Below are 23,372 nucleotides of genomic sequence, written 5' to 3' on the forward strand. Positions count from 1 at the left end.
GGTGGGGAAAATATTTTGCTGGGATATATGTACATTAGACATGCCCTTAAAAAAAAATTTGCTTTGGATTTTTTAAGGGCATGTCTAATGTACATTCATATGTGCCTCCAAAGGTTGGTTGACACTGACATAGACATAGAATAAAGCACTCAACTTCTTTCTATTCGATACATTCATACGATTACATACATATAGATTTAAAACGTTGTTCTAAGTACTTGGAAGACAAATAGAAATACAATAAAGACATTTAAACTGAATTGAATCTACTACATACGATGATTGTTGAGAAGCACAGATATTTCAGCATCTTGGGCTGATTTTTATTGTTTTATATATTTAATATTTCTTAGATACGATTTGTTTTAACTATAAATAAAAGCGAATTGGCAGTTAGTCAAGTTGCACATCAAAAAAAAATAATATATTTATGTTTAGAGGTATATGTATTTATTCTTATGGAATCTTTTGAATTTGATTGTACTTTAAGTACTTTAATGGTATTAAAGTCTATATGTATTTAAGTTAATACTAGTGAAATGTTAAAGAAAAACTACTTATTTTATAGAATTTAAATTGAACAGGAAAATGGAGAAGGATAGATAAAGAGATAGATAGCTAGATTTATAGATAAAAATAGGCATATTATATCAATTTAATAAAAAGGAAGAAAACGAAACTAATAAAATTGTAAACAACTTTTGAAATAAAATTAAGGGGAGTTGGTGGGAAAGAAGGAAGTGAATTGTTTTACTCATCTTAAGGTTAGGGAAATCAAATGCTTTTAATAAATTTAAAATGTTTTAGGTTTTTTTGTTTGCGAGTGGGAGAGAGAGAAAAAGCAGAAGGGAATGAAAAACTAGGAGGAGATATGTTTGAATTGATTCTTCTACTAATTTTGTTTCTTCTGCTTACCGGTTTGGCTTTAGGTTTCTGTTTGGCTTGACGTTTTGGCTTCAACATATTCCGGAATTGTGGAATTTTTGTAATCTTTGCACTCTTGCCACAAAATTTGACTTGACGTTTTCCTTTTCTTTTGGAAAAACGCCAACAGATACTCGCTCTCACCGAACACACTTTCACACACACACACTCCCACGAAACGCTACGTCTCAAATGATAGAGATGATTGGTGTTGCAGGTAGTAGGCGGTGTAATTGTTGTTGTTATTGTTGATGATGTCGTTGCTGATTTACTGACAGATGACAGACATTTATCCTGTTTTTTACAGATGTTGTTTTCAGTTTTCAGTTTATATTTATTTTTTATATTTTATTTATTTTTCTTTTTGATTTCTTCTGCACTGTTTCGTTGTATGTATAAATTTATGAATTGCGATTTATGTTATTGCTATTTCTGTTTCTGTTGTATTAACATTGTCTCTGGGGATGTTGCTATTGTCGTTACTGCTATTGCCTTCTCATGCTCATGTAACGGTTGGTTTATTATACAAATATCCTGAATTCTTCAGTATGAGTGTTTCAATATCCTTTTCCGTGTGTAAACTTGCGAATGAAGGATATCTTAAAATGTTTTATACTAAACTTTATTGTTTCAAATTTAATATTTGGTTTTTCTCTTTATTTATGTTGCACTTGACAACAGTTGTTCTTTATTTGTCTAAATGAAATTTCCACAATGAAAGAGAGAGAGAGAGTTAAGAAAATTTTGTGAAAGTTAGAATACATTTTTCTTATAAATTTCAAATTATCATAATTTACATACTACTGTTACTACTTCAAGCTACATAATCATGCATAAATATTTATGAAAAGTCATTCATATTTAAACTAAATTATACAATTCGTGCAAAATAAATAAATCTAATAAAATTTGGTTTATTTTAATATTGTAATAAAATTGTTGTTTTGGTTTTATTAAAAAGAAAATAATAATTGCAATAAAATCACTTGGTTTAACTTAAACTTAAAGCAACATAAAAATTATTAAATGACTTATGACTTGCCAAGCAGACAATCCAAAAATCAGCAGAGAGAATTATTTACTAACATGTACAGCAATAAAAAAATGTAGAACAAAAATAAGACAAATTACTTTTCTTGTTGCAAAGAAAAGTGAGTCTGTCTAGTCGGAGTTGTTAAAAATATTTTTTTTTATTTTATTTTATGTTATTTTATTGTTTATTTGACTTTGTGAATCTTGTGTATTTTTCATGTGTTGTCTATAAAAATAATGGCATCAATGTATATTAGGGTGGCCCTTAATAAACGAAAGTAGGTTTTGGCCATTCTCACACCCCAGTTTGGTGCAAATTAGTAAAAAACTCATCCTGAAAAAATTTTAGGTAAATCGGTTGCCCGCAATTTTATTTCAAAGAATAGAAATGTGTACGTAATTGTCGTTCTAATGAGACATAAAAAACCGAAATTGGTCAAAAAATTTTAAAGTTATTAAAAATTCGGCAGGCCATTAACGTGTCTCAGGCAACTAGAACAAGAAATGTTGGAACAAAATTAACATATTTTGATAAATATTAAAATAAAAGCCAATTTTTACTTAAAATATAACCATATTTACTTGTATATGAGTTTTTGTCTTCGTAGGATACAGTTAACCTATTCGCAGGTATGACAAAAAAATAAAAATTGCAGTTAAACAAATTTCAGAATTTTTTGATCATCTCATTGGAATTTATTAAGAATATAATAGGGAATGAAAATGTGAAAAAATTATAAAAATATCTCTTATAGTTTTTCCGTACCTGCAATTCAAAATTTAAAATTTTCGAGAAAAACCAATTATTTGGCCATTTTTGTGAATGAGCTCTATTTCCTTACTGTTATGAAATATAAGTAAAACCTATTCGGAATATTATAGTCCCGATATTTCTAAATATACTCTGAAAGTTTTACTAAAATTGGAAAGGTCAAATGTCAAATTTTTCAATATTTGGAATTTCTAATTTAAAGATATAGAAATGTTATTTATTTTTGGGCCGATTTTGATGAAACTTAAGAAAAATATAATATAAACTATAGGGTTTATAATAACAGCACATGAATGGAATTAACCCTTAATGGCACTTGGGGTTAAAATCACCCCAAACTTTTAAAATCATAATTTTTTTATGATTTTAGAAGTTTGGGGTCATTTTAACCCCAAGTGCTATATAGGGTTAATTTTAATTTTTCTGCTGTTTTTGTAATACTAGGCTTTGTGTTATATTTTTGTTAAGTTTCATCAAAATCAAACCAAAAATATACAACATTTCGCTATCTTTCAAAGAGAAATTCCAAATATTGAAAAATTTTACCTTTGACCTTTACGATTTAAGGTTTAACGTTTTCTAATTTTAGTAAAACTATCAGAGTATATTTATAATTATTTTGACTATAATATTCAGCATAGGATTTACTTAAAATTCATAAAAGTAAGGAAATAGAGCTCATTCGGCAAAAACAGGCCAAATAATTGGTTTTTCTCGAAAATTTCAAAATTTAAATCACAGGTACGGAAAAACTATAAGAGAAATAAAATTTTTTGTCTTTTATATCTCATTAGAACGACAATTACGTACACATTTCGATTCCTTTTAATTAAATTGCAATAGTAATTATTTAATGGCTAAATTTTTACAAAAACTGAAAAAATTTAATTGTTACCCCTTGTAAATGTACCTCAAAACTTCAGCGTCGTTGCGCCACCAGTTAACGTTATCATCCTAATATTTTACACAACGTGTTTCTACAATACATAAAACAATTCTAGAGGGGGGACGGCCAAAATTCGCGATTTTATTTTTTTGGAGCACTCTACTGTGTAGAATAAATATTACTGTTATATGACGGTGGTCGTTGCAGTTGTCCGTTTTCGCCCAATTTTTCAAAAAATATACGTATTTTCATGATAATAACTTGTTCAAAAATTCGTAGCTTTGCCTTTAATAGTTTTCAAAATACATACTTTAGTCCCCCTAAAATGGCAAAATCTGACACTGTGAACCGTTCGCCATAGTTCGAAAGTGTTGTCAATTACAGGTCAAGTTCTAAGAATGAAAAAAGGAAATATAAAAATTCCTTGATAACTGTTCAAGTTTGCGGAATTAACATTTTCTTTCTTCATGGTTTCATGCCCTGGTAATTTTTATTATGGATTTTATACCTTATCTATACATTTTGCACAAAGAAATTACACAAAAAAGTAACTTTTTGCAATTCTTTAAAACTTTTCAAACAGATAATATTTGATTTACAGGTAAAGAATACTTTGTTTATTGATTTCTGGTAAAGTTTTATGGTTTAATTAAAATTGAAAATACAAATTATATGAAAATAAATTCATTGAACTTTAGTACATACTAAATAAAAATAATAATCTAATACTGGTTACTGAGGTAGGGTAGTTGGTAGAGACTCTGATCTGTTTCACTACAACAGACTTAAGGGTTTTTGTTATTCAACCCGGTTAATTGAATTAGAATATAATTAGTAATTGTATAGTAATATAAAGAATTAAATTTGATACTCCAACTCTTACTGAGTTAAGTTAATTAAATATTAAAGTTAATTTAAAATGGATCGTTTGATTATTCTAAAGATTTTTTTTCAAATTTTATAAATACATGTCATAAGAATTTTTTCTTAAAGTATTAAAGTGACAGGTTAAAAAAAAGGCTTTTTATTTTAATGAGGTGTGAAGTTTTCGAACGAGTTTTACATTATTTCATGCATTTTGTTGCCGATTACTTAGATATTTATGAACTTTTAAGTAATTTTTGTGGAAGTACTTGTTTATATATGGTTATAATAAGTTTTTTTGAGCTTTTTTTAAGTGGACACCTATCCGCCATTCCAACTCCTCAGCTCTGACTGCGTTAAAGTTCATTAAGATACCTCCAATTGATGAAAAATTAATAAATGGGATCACTCTTATAATCAGGACTGATATTTTCATGCACTAAGAAACACGTAAGTATGCACATAAAAAATGCACTATAAATTGAAAGATATGCACTAAAAACAGAAAAACATGCACAATAAAATTAAAAATATTCACAAAAATATGCATTAATATAGATCAATGCACTGAAACTACATATAATCATTTTAAAATGCATGTTTTTTGTTATAATTATATCTAAATTTAAAAAAAACACATTTATGAAAACTTTGAAATAAATTTTAATTAAAATTTGTATTTGAATACAAATATTTATTTTTTAAAATTAATTTGACCAATTAATTTTCCGAATCAGATGATTTGATATTGCTTATTTAGCCTGTAAGCACTAGGGTGCTTACAGGCTAAATAAACGGCTTAATAAACGAAAGTTGGATTTTGGCCATTCTCACCCCCTAGTTTGGTGAACATTAGTAAAAAAATCATCCTGAAAAAATTTTAGGTAAATCGGTTGGGGCTAAGACGTGCCGCAAGCCCTCTAAAGTTTTTAGATGCATCTACAAGGGGAAGACGTGCCGCAAGCCCTCTGAAGTTTTGAGATGCATCTACAAGGGGAAAAAATGCATTATTTTCAGTTTTTGTAAAAATGTTGCCATTAAAAAATTACTTTTGCAATTTAATTTAAAAGAATAGAAATGTGTACGTAAAAAAAAACCGAAATTGGTCAAAAAATGTTAAAGTTATTAAAAATTCGCCAGGCCATTAACGTATCTTCGTAGGATACCGTTAACCTATTCGCAGATATGGCCAAAAAAAATAAAAATTTTGTAATGCCAGTTTCAAAACTCCATTTAAAAATTTTGATAAACAAATTTCAGAATTTTTTGATCATCTCATTGGGATTTATTGAGAACATAATAGGGAATAAAAAGATGAAAAAATTATGTCAATACCTCCTAAGTTTTTCCGTACCTGCCCATTTTTTGGCGAATGTGCTTTATTTCATTACTGTTATTAATTTTAAGTAAAACCTATTCAGAATATTATAGCCCAAATAATTCTAAATAGACTCTAAGAATTTTATTAAAATTCCAAACTTTAAACCTTAAGTCGTGAAGGTCAAATGTAAAATTTTTCAATATTTGGAATTTCTAATTTTAACATGAAGTCTAGTATTTATAATAATAGAACAAAAATGGAAATTAACCCTCAATGGCACTTGTGGTTAAAATGACCCCAGTAGAGAAATTGCCAAGGTTTTTTTATGATTTATATATTATAATATTATAAATACTAGACTTCATGTTATATTTCTCTTAAGTTTCATCAAAAGCGACCCAAAAATAAATAACATTCCGCTATCTTAAAATTATAAATTCCAAATATTGAAAAAATTGACCTTTGACCTTCACTACTTAAGGTTTAATGTTTTCCAATTTTAATAAAACGTTCAGAGTCTATTTATAATTATTTGGGCTATAATATTCTGAATAGGTTTTACTTAAAATTCGTAACAGTAATGAAATAGAGCACATTCGCCAAAAAATGGCCATATAATTGGTTTTTCTCGAAAATTACAAAATTTAAATCGCAGGTACGGAAAAACTATAAGAGATATTTTCATAATTTTTTCATATTATTATTCCCTATTATGTTCTCAATAAATCCCAATGAGATGATCAAAAAATTCTGAAATTTGTTTAACAAAATTTTTAAAAATTTGAAAATGGAGTTTCGAAACTGCCGTTTAAAATTTTTTATTTTTTTGGCCAGATCTGCGAATAGGTTAACGGTATCCTACGTAGATAAAAACTCATATACAAGTAAATATGTACATATTTTAAGTAAAAATGAGCTTTTATTTTATTATTTATCAAAATATGTTAATTTTGTTCCTACATTTCTGGTTCTAGTTGCCTGAGACACGTTAATGGCCTGGCGAATTTTTAATAACTTTAAAATTTTTTGACCAATTTCGGTTTTTTATGTCTCATTAGAACGACAATTAAGTACACATTTCTATTCTTTTAAATTAAATTGCAAAAGTAATTTTTTAATGGCAAAATTTTTACAAAAACTGAAAATAATGCATTTTTTCCCCTTGTGAGAATGGCCAAAATCCAACTTTCGTTTATTAAGGGCCCCCTAGTAAGCACATATAGGTTGCGTATTTTAAAATTTGTATTGCATATTATACAATTTTTATTTAATAAACATTTTTTTAAGTATTATGTGCTGTTTTTCTATAGCGAACGAGTGCTTTGAGTGGACGTTTTACATGTATTTTGTTTTTGTTACAATAACAAAACACATGTTAAATTTCCACTCAAAGTACTCGTTCACTATATAAAAACAGCACATAATACTTAAAAAAAATTTTATTAAATAAAAATTGTAAAATATGCAATACAAATTTTAAAATACGCAACCTATATGTGCTTACAGGCTAAATATGCAACATCAAATCATATGATTCGGAAAATTATTTGGTCAAATTTATTTTAGGTTGCTGACTGGGTAATTCTATTCTAAACCCAAATATCGAGTTTATTTCCTTTGACCTCCAACATTTTGCGTAACGTAAACTTGATTTATTCGTAGATTTTACCATTATATTTAAATTTTAAAGAACAATTTCAGATTTGTCTAAAATTTACTAAATATGCAAAGTACTTTTATATATTATAACAAACTAGTTGACAGCCCCGGCTTCGCCCGGTAGCATTTGCTAATGTTAGTTCGTCAAGTTTCTCCAACCCTGTCTGTACTTATTTATTTGCAAAGAAAATATCTAAATTTGTACTGCATACTTTAGGGGCTTTTTTATTACAGTTGACTGGACTCAAAAAAACCGGTTTTAGTCGTAATTTTTAAAATTTCGAATCGAATAAAAAAAAAATCAGCCAAATCGCTCCAGACGTTCTCATGTGATGACATTACATACATGGACCATTTCATTTTTATATATATAGATATCATTTTATGTAGTCAAAAGTTAATAAACTAACTGCGTAACTAAGAAAGAAATTTTAAAGTTATTTTTTGTTAAAGTCCTCTTAATTTTTTCAATGAATGTAAATAAATTATTTGGAAATAAATCTGCTATTTATAACTGACTGCATCGATTATATGATTTTACATAGACGTAGCAGAGGAGTATTCGAGTTTATTTTTTGAAGATGGACATAAAGACACCGAGGAGCAGCGCTGTGGGAACTTAAAGTAGGCCGCTTGCTTGTGGTTTATCTAAAATTGGAGATTTTAATATATTTTTAAGGCCCTTGATAACGCCTATAAAATTCATAGTGGCGTGTGCTATTTAAAATTAAAATCGGTTTGTTAAATCTGTAAACCAAATTCCATTCACATACGGAATTTATTAAAATTTATATTTCTCCATACTATGTATTATGGAATTGCCAAAAGGCTTTTACTGCCGTTTAAATTTTCTTAAAAATTTCCTCAACTGTTGGAAAGAAAATCTGCATTAATTAGTCAATAAGTTAAGTTTAAATGAATTAAATTCAACATCCATCAATAACCCCCACCAGACTGTAAATGTCAATAATGACATTGTCCTTGTGGACTGCTAAGTATAATTGCTCCATAAATGGTTCCTCATTAAAAGGAGGAACAAGGTAAAATGAAAACTGCAAAATTTAAAAAAAAAAAACTCACTGACAAAACATTTTGACATTTAACACAATGCACACGTGTTCATATTTATAATGAATTTTAAATTAAACTGAACAGATAGATACATACACAGTTTATGTCAACGTGATGTAGAAGTACATGTAAGGATTTCTGAACACAAAATAATTAACAGAGATTTCGAAAGGACATTTAACAACAACAAACAAACAAACAGAAAACAAACACAAACAAATCTTTTTTAACCCATTTAACAATCCATATGAAATAATAAGTTTTAAAGAGAAAGACTTTGCTAAATGTTTTCCTTTTTAAATGTTAATTTAAAGTATTTTAACTAAAAAAAATGGATTAATTAAAATTGATAGCAACTGTTTTTATGTTGGTTTTTTTCTTGTAGTGAATGAAATTGAAAATTTTCTTTAGTCTACAATTTAACACATTTAGATTTAGTAGAGTCTTACGTATTAATTTTATGGAACTTTGTAAACTCATTTCCCTTTTAAACACAAAGCAAAATACATAAATTGTTAAAAGGCATAAAAGAAAAACTCAAGCAAAGAAGCACAAAAGAAAAATTCAATAAACGAAATAAAACAAAGCAAAATATTCTTACCTTTTTAGGTTTCTTTATTGAAACAGTACGCGAATACTGATGATAGACCTGAACATGATTTGATGTAAATTTACCCAACATGGAGAAGTCCTTTAATTGATTTCTTTCTCCTTCACAAAATAAGCGAAAATAACGTTCCAATAATAAATGGCTTGATCTTCTTTAAAAGTCTGGAAGGAAAAAATTAGATAACAAAGGAATTATTATTATTGTTTCACATAATGAATACTATTTCGTAACTAGTGAAAATTAACATCATCTTCTTCATCACCATTCCAATAAAGCGATAGAATAGAAAATCATTTGAAATTAATTCATGAACATTTATTTGTAGCAGCAACTGTTTAATGCTGATAAGACGAGTATAAATCTAACTGTGGCATCTTATTCGACATTTAATACCATTTTAAGCAGTCTTAACTTATGAATAATGTTGCCACATAAGTTGCAGGCAGATGGAAACACATATACAATTGTTACAGACTAAATTTTTATATTTGTACGCAGATATAATAATTTCATTTGCTGCAAAGGAGTTAAAAGCCAATCGATTGATTCGAAGGACTCAATTGAAAAATGTTGTTAGATAGGCCGTCATATGATTAAAGTGACTAAATTTGTTGTGCTTTAATTAACATTTAGTAACCAGAACCATAACATTTGTTTACTGTAACTGACTCATTCGTTTAACAACAAATTCGGTTGTCATGGCAAAGCCGCTTTCTCATTAAAAATTGCGCTGGATGTGTCTCATTTTGTTCTATAGTATCTAAAAATAACTGATGCGTAAGAAAGTTGTAAAATTCGATAGACGATGGTAATTTGTTTCATATTTGTAACTTAACAGTTTTCATGTTATTGACCGGAAATACTTGTTCGGTTAAATTTATAATTCTGTGATATTTCAAACAATGCAATATCAAACTTAACTGCTTACAGTGATAATAAATTTATTCATATAAGGTTTAAATACTTTACAATTATAGTTCTCCAGATATTCGAAAGTAACTATTTACTTTACACACTCGTGCATTTTTTGTTGTTTGCCTTAATTATGCGATCAAATGTTCTTGGTGCTATTTTAAGTGGAAGATTCGTATAAACGCAGACGTGAAATTTGTTCTTAAAAAAGTTACCAAAAATAAAATATTATAAATTTTATTTTTTTTTTTCAACCAAAGCACAGTGTGGTAGATCGCAAATCTAACTGAAAACCCAACTTTTTTTTCGCAATGTATTTTGGGAGTTTTTACCCATTCTTCAAAAATTTTCTTTCGTGAAAAAGTAGAAGTCATACTGGAAAAGTGAAAAAATGTATGGCAGTCGCAAGAATGCGCAAGATGTTTTTGATTTACCTTGAAGAGAACACTTGGAAGATTAACTCAAATACAATTTTACACTTGAACTATCCGGAATAAACAGCTTTAACTCTACTTGAAAAAAGGAAATATTTTATTTTTTCTTTGTGTAGGTCATACTGGAAAAGTGAAAAAAAATGTATGGCGGTCGCAAAAATGCGCAAGATGTTTTTGATTTACCTTAAAGTGAACACTTGACAGATCAACCCAAATATAGTATTACAGCGGAACTATGCGGAATAAAAAGCTTTAACTCTACTTGAAAAAGGAAATATTTTATTTTTTCCAATTTCTGATCTTCTCGCAAAAAATAGTTTTTTTTAATAGTTACAATGGAAATAATTAAATGAAAATTGTTGCATATTTCCTTGAAACAGAGCTAAATAATAATATAAAATAATTATGACAATAAAATCACCGTAGCCTTTTTAATCATAAACCAAAGTCACACAAAAGATACACTTTTCTTTGAAATCTTAATGTACCTGTTGACAACAACTAACTTTAAAGCTTAGTTTTTCCTAATCGGAGCTAAAAACCAAAAAAATAAAACATTAATTACAATTCCCTATTGTATTGAGAAGCTCATTAAATGATCAGAAGGAATGTTGCCAGACATTTATTTTTTAATTTTGTCCAGCTAGATTTGTGATTTACCACAGTGTGCAAAGGTACGTTTCTAATAGTAACATCTTAATTTACTGCAACTTTTTCTATTTGAATCAATAAATTTCATCACTTTTAAAGATGTCCAAGGGAACTTTTTTGTCCGATCAAGAAAAGATTTAAATTAAATTTTTTCACGACCAAGGATGTTCCAATAGAGACATTGGACGTAAAATCGATCGTTCGGAAAGTGTAGTGCGAAATTTCTTGAAGAAAGGTCAAAATTATGGAGTTCGCAAACCTACAAAGGGAAATACAAAACTAACAAGAAGACAACTTAATCTAATAAAACAAGAAGCAACCCGCAACAAATTGAATTCCACACAAATAAAGAATAAATTAAATCTTCCAGTGACTTCCAACCAAGTTTCACACATTTTACAAAACGATGAAAACATAAAATGAAAAAAGCCGAAATGTAAACCATTGCTAAATATAAATACATATATATGAAATGGACAGACGAGTGGAAAAAAGTAATTTTCTCTGACGAAAAAAAATTTAATTTAGACGGTCCTGACTCATCTCATGCTATTGGCACGATTTGAGATCAAACGATGTTCGGATGTCAAAACGTAATTTCGGTGGTGGCAGTGTTATGGTTTGGGCAGCGTTTTCTGCAGTTGGCAAGTCGAAAATATGTTTTGTTCCGACAAAAATTAATAGTGCGATTTATAACGAACTGTTGGAAGATGATCTTCTCTCATTTATGGATGAACAAATGGATGAAGATGGCATATTCCAACAAGATAATGCTGCAATCCATGTTTCTAAGCAATCGAAATCTTGGTTTAATGAACACAGAATTCCTCTGTTGGACTGGCCGACTTGTAGTCCAGACTTAAACCCAATGGAGAACTTGTGGGGATACATGGCCCGTAAAGTTTATACAAATAATGCCCAGAATGAAAGCATAATGACTGTGACAGAGCTGAAACTAAGAATTAAACAAGTCTGGAAGGAAATTGATTCCTATCTGCTTAAAAAATTAGCGGAATCAATGCCAGACAGTATTTTAGAAACAATCCATAACAAAGGATCATCCACACATTATTAAAAATGCTACAGTGCCCCATAAATTAAAGTGCGTTTATAGGAAAATACCCTTAAAAATGGCTGTTAATCTTGAAATTTAAGTAAAAAAAATAAAGTACAAATGATTTTTTTTTTGTAAAAAATGTTTTAAGTGAAGTCTTAACTAATTTAATAAACAAATATGTAGCCCCATGAATATGTTATTGTCTAATTTTTACAATTTTTTTAAATAATAGTAGTGTGCGTTTATAGGAATATGCACCAGTGTATGGTAGGTACCACGCCCACTAATACAATTCCTAACTTTTTCAGCCAAACTATGTAAAATAATAAAAGAGCCATTCGGGCAAAGTTTGAAGAGGTTTTGAAATAACTATGTTTCCCTCTTTTTTTTGGTTAAACTTCATGAACAGATATGAAATTTAATGAAGTAAACTTTAAAGACTTTCACTATTATAGTTCTCCAGATATTCGAAACTACTATTTACTTTGTAAGATAGGTGCCACGCCCACTAATCCAATCCCCAATATTTTCAATTAAACTAGTTTGAAAAATCTCGCAATTATAGTTCTCAAAACATTTAGAAACAAATTTTTACTTTGTATAGAATCACCTCCTATACCAACCCATGTTCCGATCCCTCCCATGTTAGGTTAAACTTCATGCAATGATAATTTATTTTGATTTTAATTGATACACGTAAAATTTGAAGACTTTCACAGTTATAGTTATTCGGATATTGTATTTACTTTGTATAATAGTCCAATACAACACATTTTTAGCCAAACTCCGTATAGTGATAAGCAGGGAAACCAAAATATGCAAATGCATGTTTTTTCTGGTGAGTCTAATGAGCACATGGATAAGATATTTACACGTTTCAGAACTATTTAAGAATTTTGGCATCGATTTGTTAGTGCATATTTTTGCATATTTTACCCTTAAATACATATTTTTGCATATATTTGTTTTAAGAGCATATTTATGTCATATTTTGCGTTTTTAGAGCATATTTTACTGTTTAATAGCATATTTTGAGTTTAACAAAAAAAAATTTTGTCTTACTTATTTTTCGCTGTTGTGTTACTGGTTTTTACTTCCTTTGTTTAAAATTCAAAATTGAAAAATAGATTTCTCTTCATCAAAAAAAAAATTTTAAAAACAAAAATTTTTTTTTTTCAAATTTAAAATAACAATTCCAAAAATTTTTTTATCCAAAAAATGAAAAAACTGAAAAAAAATTTTTGTTCACCTAAAAATATTTAAATTTTTTATTTTGAAGTATAATTAGGTGAAGGGTATATAAGATTCGGCACAGCCGAATATAGCTCTCTTACTTGTTTTAATATAAAATAAGCACTATTTTAATAATAGCTCCATCTAAATATCAAATTTTAGTTCTAATTCAAACTTAACCGTTCTAAGTGTTAAAGAAATATTGTCTTTTAAAGTTGCTCCTGTAACATCAGTTGATGTCGAAAGAACATTTTCTACGTTTAAAAATCTTTTCAGATCCAATAGACAACGATTTTTATTTGAAAATTTAAGTAAATTTTTTTTGGTTAAAAATTATGTAAAAGATTGTTTTTTTAAGAGCATATTTTTTAAATTTTAAGAGCATATTTTAAAGTTTTTACTGCATATTTAAAGCGCCTAAAACGCTTTTTTTAGAGCATATTTCCGGTTTCCCTGGTGATAAGAAATTAATTTGTACAAAAATTCAAAATTAGCAATATACTTGAAATTTCAAAATGAAAAATAGCCTATTGTGCCTTTCAGATGATCGCCTTCATGAGGATTGCCTAGTGGTTTAGCCAAATTCTCTTATATTTTGGAATTCCTTCGATAAAGTCAATATAAGATACGGTGCTGGTAAAATAATAAAATGATTTATATCTTAAACTATTGCACATTTTGAATGCCTAGCTTTACGAAGGACGAATGGAAACCCTTACCTTAAGAAGTTTTTTCCATTTAGGCTTTACATAACATTGTTGATAAGTTCATAATACTAACGTTTTCATGAAAATAAGATCAGGGGCTGTTAAACAAATTCGAAAATATCCAAAACAAAAAAAATCTATTGTGTACGTATACTTAATATTTATTAATAACACTAATACGTATACAGTGATTGTGAATTTTTTTATCGAATGAAATTATATATGTAATTTAAAATAGATTAATATTTAAAAAACAAATATACACTTTTGATACTTTTGTCAGTTTAATTATATAGAATTTATTGATGAATCACAAGTCCAGCTAAATAGTTTTAGTATTTTAGTATAGTTTATTTGTTTGATCATTAAAGATAAGTTATAGCCTTCAGCTGGGTAAAATTAATTTTCCAAATAACACTACACATTTTTATATAGAAATTCTGTTTCATTGGAGTCTTTTAATTTCCTTAATACTTATAGTTTTTCTGGGTCACTTCGTTTACTACTTTATTTAATAATAACTTAAAGTTAAAACCTCAACAACAACAAAAAAACATAAGTATGTTGTTTTGAAACTGCTTTTATAATTGTTGCTTTATTTAAAAGATACATGTTTTAAATGTGTTAAAGTAGCTTTCAAACCACTTAAGTAAGTAAAAATAATGTTTTTGTTTTTGTGATAAAATGTTTTTCGGCTTGCGTTCTCATATTTTTTTAAATACATAGCTGTTAGTATTTTGCTTTAGTTAGGGAGCATCTTGACTTTAAACAACCGTAACTTAGTAATTTTCCAACCGATTTTTAGAAATATTTTCCTGTTTAAAAAGTTAAGTATTTCAAACAAAGAAAAATTATAAATATTTCCGTACCATATAAATTCCAATTAAACTGAAATGTTACATCAGAATCCCTGAATATTTTTTGTCGTTCACTTTTGTATCACTGTGTAATTAATAAAAAGCAATAATCTCGACATTGTTGACAGTTAGGTACATTAACACGTACATTGTATTAGCCAAAAGGATATGAAGCATTTCTGAGAAACTCTCTGCACACAAAAGCCCACAAAAACTTTTCGAGTAATAAATATTAGATTTCGTTCACATTCTTATTTGAAATTAAAAAAAGAATTAAACTAACCACCCGAACATTCAACAATTTCATGCATGAAAATATTTTGCTTACACAGTGCTTAAAATTGTGTGATAGAAATACAAAGTTTGTTAAATAAAAAAATCATAAATTTTAAATAAATTCATCATAAAAGCTGAAGGTCGCGTAATTCATGGATAAATTGAGAAAAATAAAAACAAAATTATATACAAAAAAAAAATTCATTGTTCCAGCACTTTCGGCATACATTCGTAGAAAGTTTATATAGCTTTTAATAAATATGAATGCAATACTTTTTTTCCTAAAAATACCATAAAAAATATGAAATTTTAGTCAATAAACATGTAGATTGAAAAAATATAATAGGAGAATCCATCCAATCTCATCTCCGATTTTAATGCAAGCAAGTTTACCAAATCGTAGTCTTTTTGACTGAAAGTCTTTAAGGTCCAAAAATATATGGGGGATTTCATGTCAAGTGCACCAAATTTTGATCAGGGGGTCGATTCTGGTTCTGTGAAATAGTGAAATGAAAAGTTTTTTCATATTTTCATGGAGTTTTTGATTCTCGTTTAGTGAAAAAATTATAAATAAATTCAAATGTTTTCATATGAAAAGAAAAAGTTGAATAAAACAAATTGAAGAACGGGAATTGCAATTTGTGTAATTGTAAATATGAAAAGTTCTTATGAAAACGAAAATGAAAAGTTTTTTCATTTCACCGTTTCACAAAACCAGAATCGACCCCCAGCACTATTGAAATTGACAAGGTTTTTTATAGTTTTAAAAGTTGAGTGCCATTTTAACCCCACGTGCCATTAAAGGTTAATTTCCATTTTTGAGCTGTTATTATAAATACTAGACTTCATGTTATATTTTTATTAATTTTCATCAAAATACGCCCAAAAATATATAACATTTCGCTATCTTTCCATTTGAAATTCCAAATATTGAAAATATTGAACTTTGACGTTCACGATTTAAGGGTTAACGTTTTCCGATTTTAGTAAAACTTTCAGAGTATATTTAAAATTATCTGAACTATAATATTCTGAATACACTCTACTTAAAATTCATAACAATAAGGAAATTGAGCTCATTCGCCAAAATATGTCCAAATAATTAGTTTTTTTTTGCAAATTGCAAAATTTAAATCACAGATACGGAAAAACTATAGGTGATATTTTCATATTTTTTCCCTATTATATTATCAATAAATCCCAAAATTGAAAATGGAGTTTTGAAACTGCCGTTAAAAAAATAAATTTTTTTTGGTCATACCTGCGAATAGGTTAATAGTAGCCTATTAACCTAATATTTCTCAAAATATGTTAATTTTTGGGGAATTTTTAATAACTTGAAAATTTTTTAACCAATTTTTGTTTTTTATGTCTCATTAGAACGACAATTACGTACACATTTCTATTCTTTTAAATTAAATTGCTAACGTAATTTTTGAATGGCAAAATTTTTACAATAACTGAAAAAATTGAATTTTTTTCCCCTGGTAATTGCATCTGGCAAAAGTTTGTGACTTTTTTAAATTTTTTTAAACATTTTTAAACGCCATATTTTTGGACCGAAAATGGCCTTTGATAAACACTTGTATTGCAACATAACAATTGTAGTAAAATTTGTTAAAATCTTAGACGACAACTCCGACTGATATCTGCTTTAGTATGGATCATCCCTAATGCGCTTAATATCTTTAACGATTATATATTTTTCACTGATAAACATCAACGTTGGTAATACATTTCATGCATAACTACAACATATACTAAATTATACAATTAAATTTGTACCTCCTTATTCATAATCAATTTTTAAGCTATAATAGGATTTGCATTGGTCTTTGTATTGGATCTGGTTCTATGGTGGTGTAATTAATGACTGTTATTTTAATATTCTAATCTAATTCTATGACCATGCGATTTCATATTAAATAATTCCAGCAATTGAAAATTTTAAATAAAACAAGAGCTTTTGTTATTAATACGTTTAATATTTTTTTAAAAAAAAACTATACTGTCGATTTACCTGATTATAATCCTTCCTTTACAAATCTCATTCACATTAAGACTGTTTAAAAGAAAAACTAAATTTCCGCAAAGAAATCTTCATAATTAATATTAAAAGAACCCGTTCAACAATATGAAACACTTGAATTTATAGAGAACTGTTCATCATTCTGTTGAAATATTCACAGAAAAAGCCATGCAATGTGGAATGAAAGAGAAAATATTTCATAAGTATAATATGTAGAGCGTGTTGTTATTTAAGTGTAGCTACTTGTTCTGTTCTTCTACAAAACGAAATTTTCGTACTGAAATTCTTTAATTTGTTGATTTTTTTTTCCTTTCTTCATTATCGACTTGTTGTTTTGCTCCACGTAAGAGCTTCCTTCATTATTGTGACCTTGCTTAAACTTTAATTGTGTAGACGACTTGATAATAAGGTTAAATAAACATACACACACACATGCACTCAAATATATACCCTGCAGTGTAAATGGTAGCAATTTCAAACTTCGCACTATAAATTACATTTGAGTCCACTGGTATCCTTTGGAAAGGTATAACGAATCGTTTGATTAAGGTTTCACTATGATACCAGAGAATCTCTCTTAAGATATTTACATTAAATTCTTACAATGTAAATCAACCTAAAATGAATTACTTAGCCGACACCATTCACTAGTGATTTTACTAGAGATTTAAAGGGCAAATGTTCACATATATAATAAATTTGTTTGTGCTTTTAATTGTATATTCAATCACTGAAATTAATGAAATAATTATTTTAAATTTCATGTGTTCTTAGATTTTATTTAATCACTACCGCTCTCGGGTATATCTCTTCAGATTCGCTTCTCAAAAGAAGTAGTTCTGTGGTTAACAAGCGAAATTAGTTCCATACACTACAAGACATAGAAATACATTCACACACAAAGAAACAAACGTAAAATAATATTAAATCAAACATAAAGGAAGAATAATGCAGCTTAAGATACTAGTATAAAAGAGGAAATATGACATACTAAACACATGTATATTAGGGTGGCCCCCTTTGTATGCAGCCAAAATAAGGGGTCTATTTTCCAAACTATAATAAAAGTATTTGGTCATCTGATTCAAAGAATAAGAATGTCCTTTTTATGGTTGTTTTATATTTATCGCAAAGGAAACATTTGAAATATTGGTATCATGATAAAGACGCTTTCAATGCAGTATGTGAATTCTCGTGCAAGTACAGTTTTTAATTTTTGACAAACATTTTTTAAATTTTAACATAGAATTATTTAAAGTAATTTGTTTAAATAAATGCGTTTTTCCGTTTTTTGAATTTCACTCTAGTTCAAATTTCATTCAAATTTTACGAAACTAATTTTCTTTCCAATCTAATATCAGCTATGTTCAAGACAATCATAATATCCGCGTTGCTGGCCCTTAGAAAACATATATTTTTTTATTGCATCTCGATCTTGATTTTAATATACAATGTCGGACAATTCGGTGATCCAACCTTCAATGTTAATACATGTGGTAGCATTCCGGCTGACTCCAATGAATTCAAAAATTAAGTAGGATAATTGACGGCTTGTTCTTCGTTCATTACTGTGTCAATCGATTTGTATTTTATTGTTTCTCCAGGCAGTTTCAATTGAATTTGGTCATTGAACTTATTAACATCATAATTTGTTGGTGGCAAAATTGCCACCAACATCCATTTTTATATATGTATATGGGGCATTTCATGTCAAGTGAACCAACTTTTGAAATCGATGTCTTCCGATCGGGATGAAATTTGCACCAAGGTTAGCTCTATTGGATAGTAACTCAGACACAATTTTTCAACAACATCGGTCGAGAACTCTCTGAGTTATAGGGGGTAAAATTTTGACAATTTGGTCAAACAGGGGTTTTTTCTTATCCATGTAACTTATTACCTATTGTTCTTAGCAAAATGTGTCCCAAATAGTATAGATAGCTATTTCTTCGATCTTTCGAAAAAAAATATTTAAAAAAAAAAATAAAAAATTTTTAATATTTTTTTTCCGAAATCAAAAACTTTTTTGACTTTTTTTTTAAATTTTTTCTCTTTTTTTTTCTTAAAATAAAGTTTAGATATTTTCCTTGAACACCTACTTGGTCGCTTAGTGGGATGCGAGTGGGATATCTATCAAAATAAATATTTTGTAACTCAAAACATAAAATTTTTGACTTTTTTTGCAAAATCAAAAACTTTGTTGACTTTTTTTTTCAAAATGGACCCTTTTTTAATCTTTTTTTTAGGTCAAACAAAAGCTTAGATATTATCCTTGAAGACCCTTTTGGTCGCTTAGTGGGATGCGAGTGGGATATCTATCAAAATAAATATTTTTTAACTCAAGACTTACAATTTTTGACTTTTTTTTTTGCAAATACGATTTTTTTTCCAAATGGGCTCTTTTTTTAAAATTTTTTTTGTAGTCAAAATAAAGCTTAGGTCCATTCCTTTAAGATATTTTTAGTCCCTTAGTGGGATGCGAGTGGGATATCTATCAAAATAAATATTTTGTAACGCAAGACATACAATTTTTTAATTTTTTTTTGCAAAATCAAAATTTTTTTCCAATATGGGCCCTTTTTTAATTTTTTTTTTTGCTCAAAAGAAAGCCTAGGTCCATTCCTTTAAGATATTTTAGGTCCCTTAGTGGGATGCGAGTGGGATATTTTTTTGATAGATATCCCACTCGCATCCCACTAAGCGACGAAAAGGGTCTTCAAGGATAATATCTAAGCTTTTGTTTGACCTAAAAAAAAAGATTAAAAAAGGGTCCATTTTGAAAAAAAAAAGTCAACAAAGTTTTTGATTTTGCAAAAAAAGTCAAAAATTTTATGTTTTGAGTTACAAAATATTTATTTTGATAGATATCCCACTCGCATCCCACTAAGCGACCAAGTAGGTGTTCAAGGAAAATATCTAAACTTTATTTTAAGAAAAAAAAAAAAAAGAGAAAAAATTTAAAAAAAAAAAAAAAAAGTTTTTGATTTCGGAAAAAAAATATTAAAAATTTTTTATTTTTTTTTTTAATATTTTTTTTCGAAAGATCGAAGAAATAGCTATCTATACTATTTGGGACACATTTTGCTAAGAACAATAGGTAATAAGTTACATGGATAAGAAAAAACCCCTGTTTGACCAAATTGTCAAAATTTTACCCCCTATAACTCAGAGAGTTCTCGACCGATGTTGTTGAAAAATTGTGTCTGAGTTACTATCCAATAGACCTTGGTGCAAATTTCATCCCGATCGGAAGACATCGATTTCAAAAGTTGGTTCACTTGACATGAAATTCCCCATATAGATAAAAGAAAAAAAAACTCTTTAGTTTAACTAAAATACTTGTCACATTTAACGCAAAAAACGTTATTTATTTGTCATGCATTCTTTGTGATTAAAATGTTTAATGTTTTTATTTGAATTCTAAGATAATTGAAAAAATTAGTTTTTTATACGACTTTATAAATATTTTAAGTAACAATTTTATCATTTAAATATACATAGCTAATCTCAAATCGGATATAAAATAGGTTTTCAAAAAAATCATATAAAATTCAGACTAGATTGAATTTCGATAAAGTACTTTATATAATATTATACATATCAAAATTCAAAAAACTTAAAATTTTTTCAAAAAATTACACAAGTTAGAATATTTTAGATACAACATTGCAAGCGTATTTCACATGGCACCAATATTTCATGTCTCATTTCAAAGAAATATGAACAAATCATAAAAATCTTTTTATCCTTTGATCCAGCTCATCAAATACTAAACTTTTATTTTAGTTCTAAACTTCCACAACTTTTTTTGAGGCCACCCTAATGTATATTAGAGTGGTCCTTAACAAAAAAAAATAGATTTTTCCCCGTCTCACCACCAGTTTGTTTAATTTTCTGGATAATCGGCTGGGCTAAAGATTTGAGGTGCATTTAGATACTCCCGATGTCCGCAAGCAAAATCGGATGACGTTTAGTTTCGAATTTTGGGTCAAAATATCAATATTTTCAAAAATAAAATTTATTTTATTGTAGTTATCAGGAGAGGAAAAAATAAATATAATTTATTTTAAAATTTTAATATTATTGGCAATTTTATTAAAGGTTTATTCTGGGGATATTACGTTTTTAAATCTTGTAAATTCCTTAATTTATTTTAATGTATTGGAAATGTACTAGAATATAAGGGCTTCGGTTCAAGTCATCTTGAACCGATTTCATTTAACTCGAACAGGTACATTAACGTAATCTATCAACATGTACTTTTTACGTTATTCTACCACTTGGAAGATGTAAAAGTGACGATAACACAGCCATTTTCATAAAGATCAAAAATTGTGAACATATAAAATCAAATAAACTTCATCTTCAAAATCGCAAAAAACTTTAAAAAATTTGTTTTTTACCTTTTTTCCCCAGTTCAGGTCCATAGGAAGCAAACCGTACACAATTCAAGGAAAAAATCAACTACGAAAATGTACCTAAGATCTCAATAAACAACTTTTTAGAACATATGAACTTCCTAGGAATTATTGTTAACACCGTTTAGATAGGTCAATATAAGTTAGTAAGAAAAAACCAAAGGAATTAAAAATTAAAAAAAAAAACTAAGGGCCATTATTACAACTTGCCGTTATAGTTAAAGTTACCTTTAATGGTACCTTTTTCTATTGCTTATACCTTTAACTATAACGGCAAATTGTACTAATGTCCCTAAAGGCCATAAACTATTAAATTATTATACACTAAAGCATACTTTTAGGCAGCTTTAAAAAATTTATTTCGAGTTTTTTTGCAATTTTGATCTTGAATATGAAGTTCTTTTGATCTTATATGATAACAATTTTTCTTCTTTATGACTTTGCCTCAGAGAGTAAATCAAAATTCCGAACTGTTTGCAAGATATGAGCCTTAGTAAATTATCAACCTTAAAAAAAATTGCGTATATGTTTATATTTCCATGACTCAAAAAATTACACACAGTGTAATTTTCAATTAAATCTCAAAAACGATTTAGTCAATATTTGGAAAAGAAAGTATTAAAAAATGTGGAGGGTGGGTTTTACTTTCAGTAATATAATTTTTTTTTTAATGTGGGTTTAATATTTTGCCATCAAAAATACCCCTCTACTGCACGAATTTCGTTTAGATTGAATATTTTGCCATGCTTTAAAGATTTAAATTCTGCAAAAGAAATTATGTAAAACATTCTTAGTATTGAAAAAAATAGTTTTAAAATTTTGGTGGTCAATTTCGTAGTTTTACATTGTTCATGGTCTGATGATGTGCGAAATTGCTTCAATAACTTGAGCTTAGATTATCATGGGTTAATGAAGACCAATGAAATAAAAATGTAATATTTTAATATGTAGTTATGCTCAAATAGAATACACCCATTGTAATTATCAACAAAATTTAATATACTTTATATTATTAACGATTTCCTGTACAAGGGGCTTTGCTATCTTACACAAATTGTATCCCACAATCACAAAATCGTTAATTAGGAACCTAGAGAAACAATCTGAAACTAACAATTAGAAAATAGGTTACGAAATGTTTTTTTTAGATAAAATTTTAACAAATTTGTAAACAAAAATGGCCCCCACTATAACCCATAACTGTTAAAATTTGCGTTATTAATTCTAATTATTAGAATCGAAAACTATTTTTTTTAGGTATATGCATGAGATTTTACAATTTTTTTTGGTAAGAAGTTAAAATCTATGGGAAAATAAAATATAAAATCTATTTTTAATTGGAAAGTATTGCTTATTTAAAATATTTCGCATTTCTTTTAAAAGGGTCGCCCTAGTGTACATTCACATAAGTCAAAGCGAGTATGTGTATCTATTTGAGTTTTATTGGAATGACCCTGCCAGAGTAAATACCGGCTAGGGTGGGCGATTATTTGACTTTTTAAAAAACGATTATTAAATAGTTTTTTTTGAAAATTTTAAAGTTGAACTATGTATGGTCTCTACTTTCACGTTTATATCGATTTTTCATGTGTAAAAATGGTGAAAAAATTAAATACTTGGTCAATTCACAAGGTCTCTTATCATGTCATATTGTCATAA

The 23,372-nt window shown here is 27.9% G+C and overlaps 1 protein-coding gene across 1 annotated transcript in view; it reads right to left on the reverse strand.

Annotated features, from left to right (window-relative positions):
• The window catches only part of Trpm (transient receptor potential cation channel, subfamily M), a 320,313-nt gene that overhangs the window by 174,282 nt on the left and 122,659 nt on the right, over positions 1–23,372 (reverse strand). Inside the window, exon 3 of the mRNA XM_065510708.1 lies at positions 9,131–9,300. Coding sequence (XP_065366780.1) covers positions 9,131–9,211 — 81 coding nt within the window. The 5' untranslated portion in view covers positions 9,212–9,300. The remainder of the gene's footprint in view (positions 1–9,130; positions 9,301–23,372) is intronic.

The sequence above is a fragment of the Calliphora vicina genome, chromosome 5 (assembly GCF_958450345.1).
Source record: "Calliphora vicina chromosome 5, idCalVici1.1, whole genome shotgun sequence".
NCBI lineage: Eukaryota > Metazoa > Arthropoda > Insecta > Diptera > Calliphoridae > Calliphora > Calliphora vicina.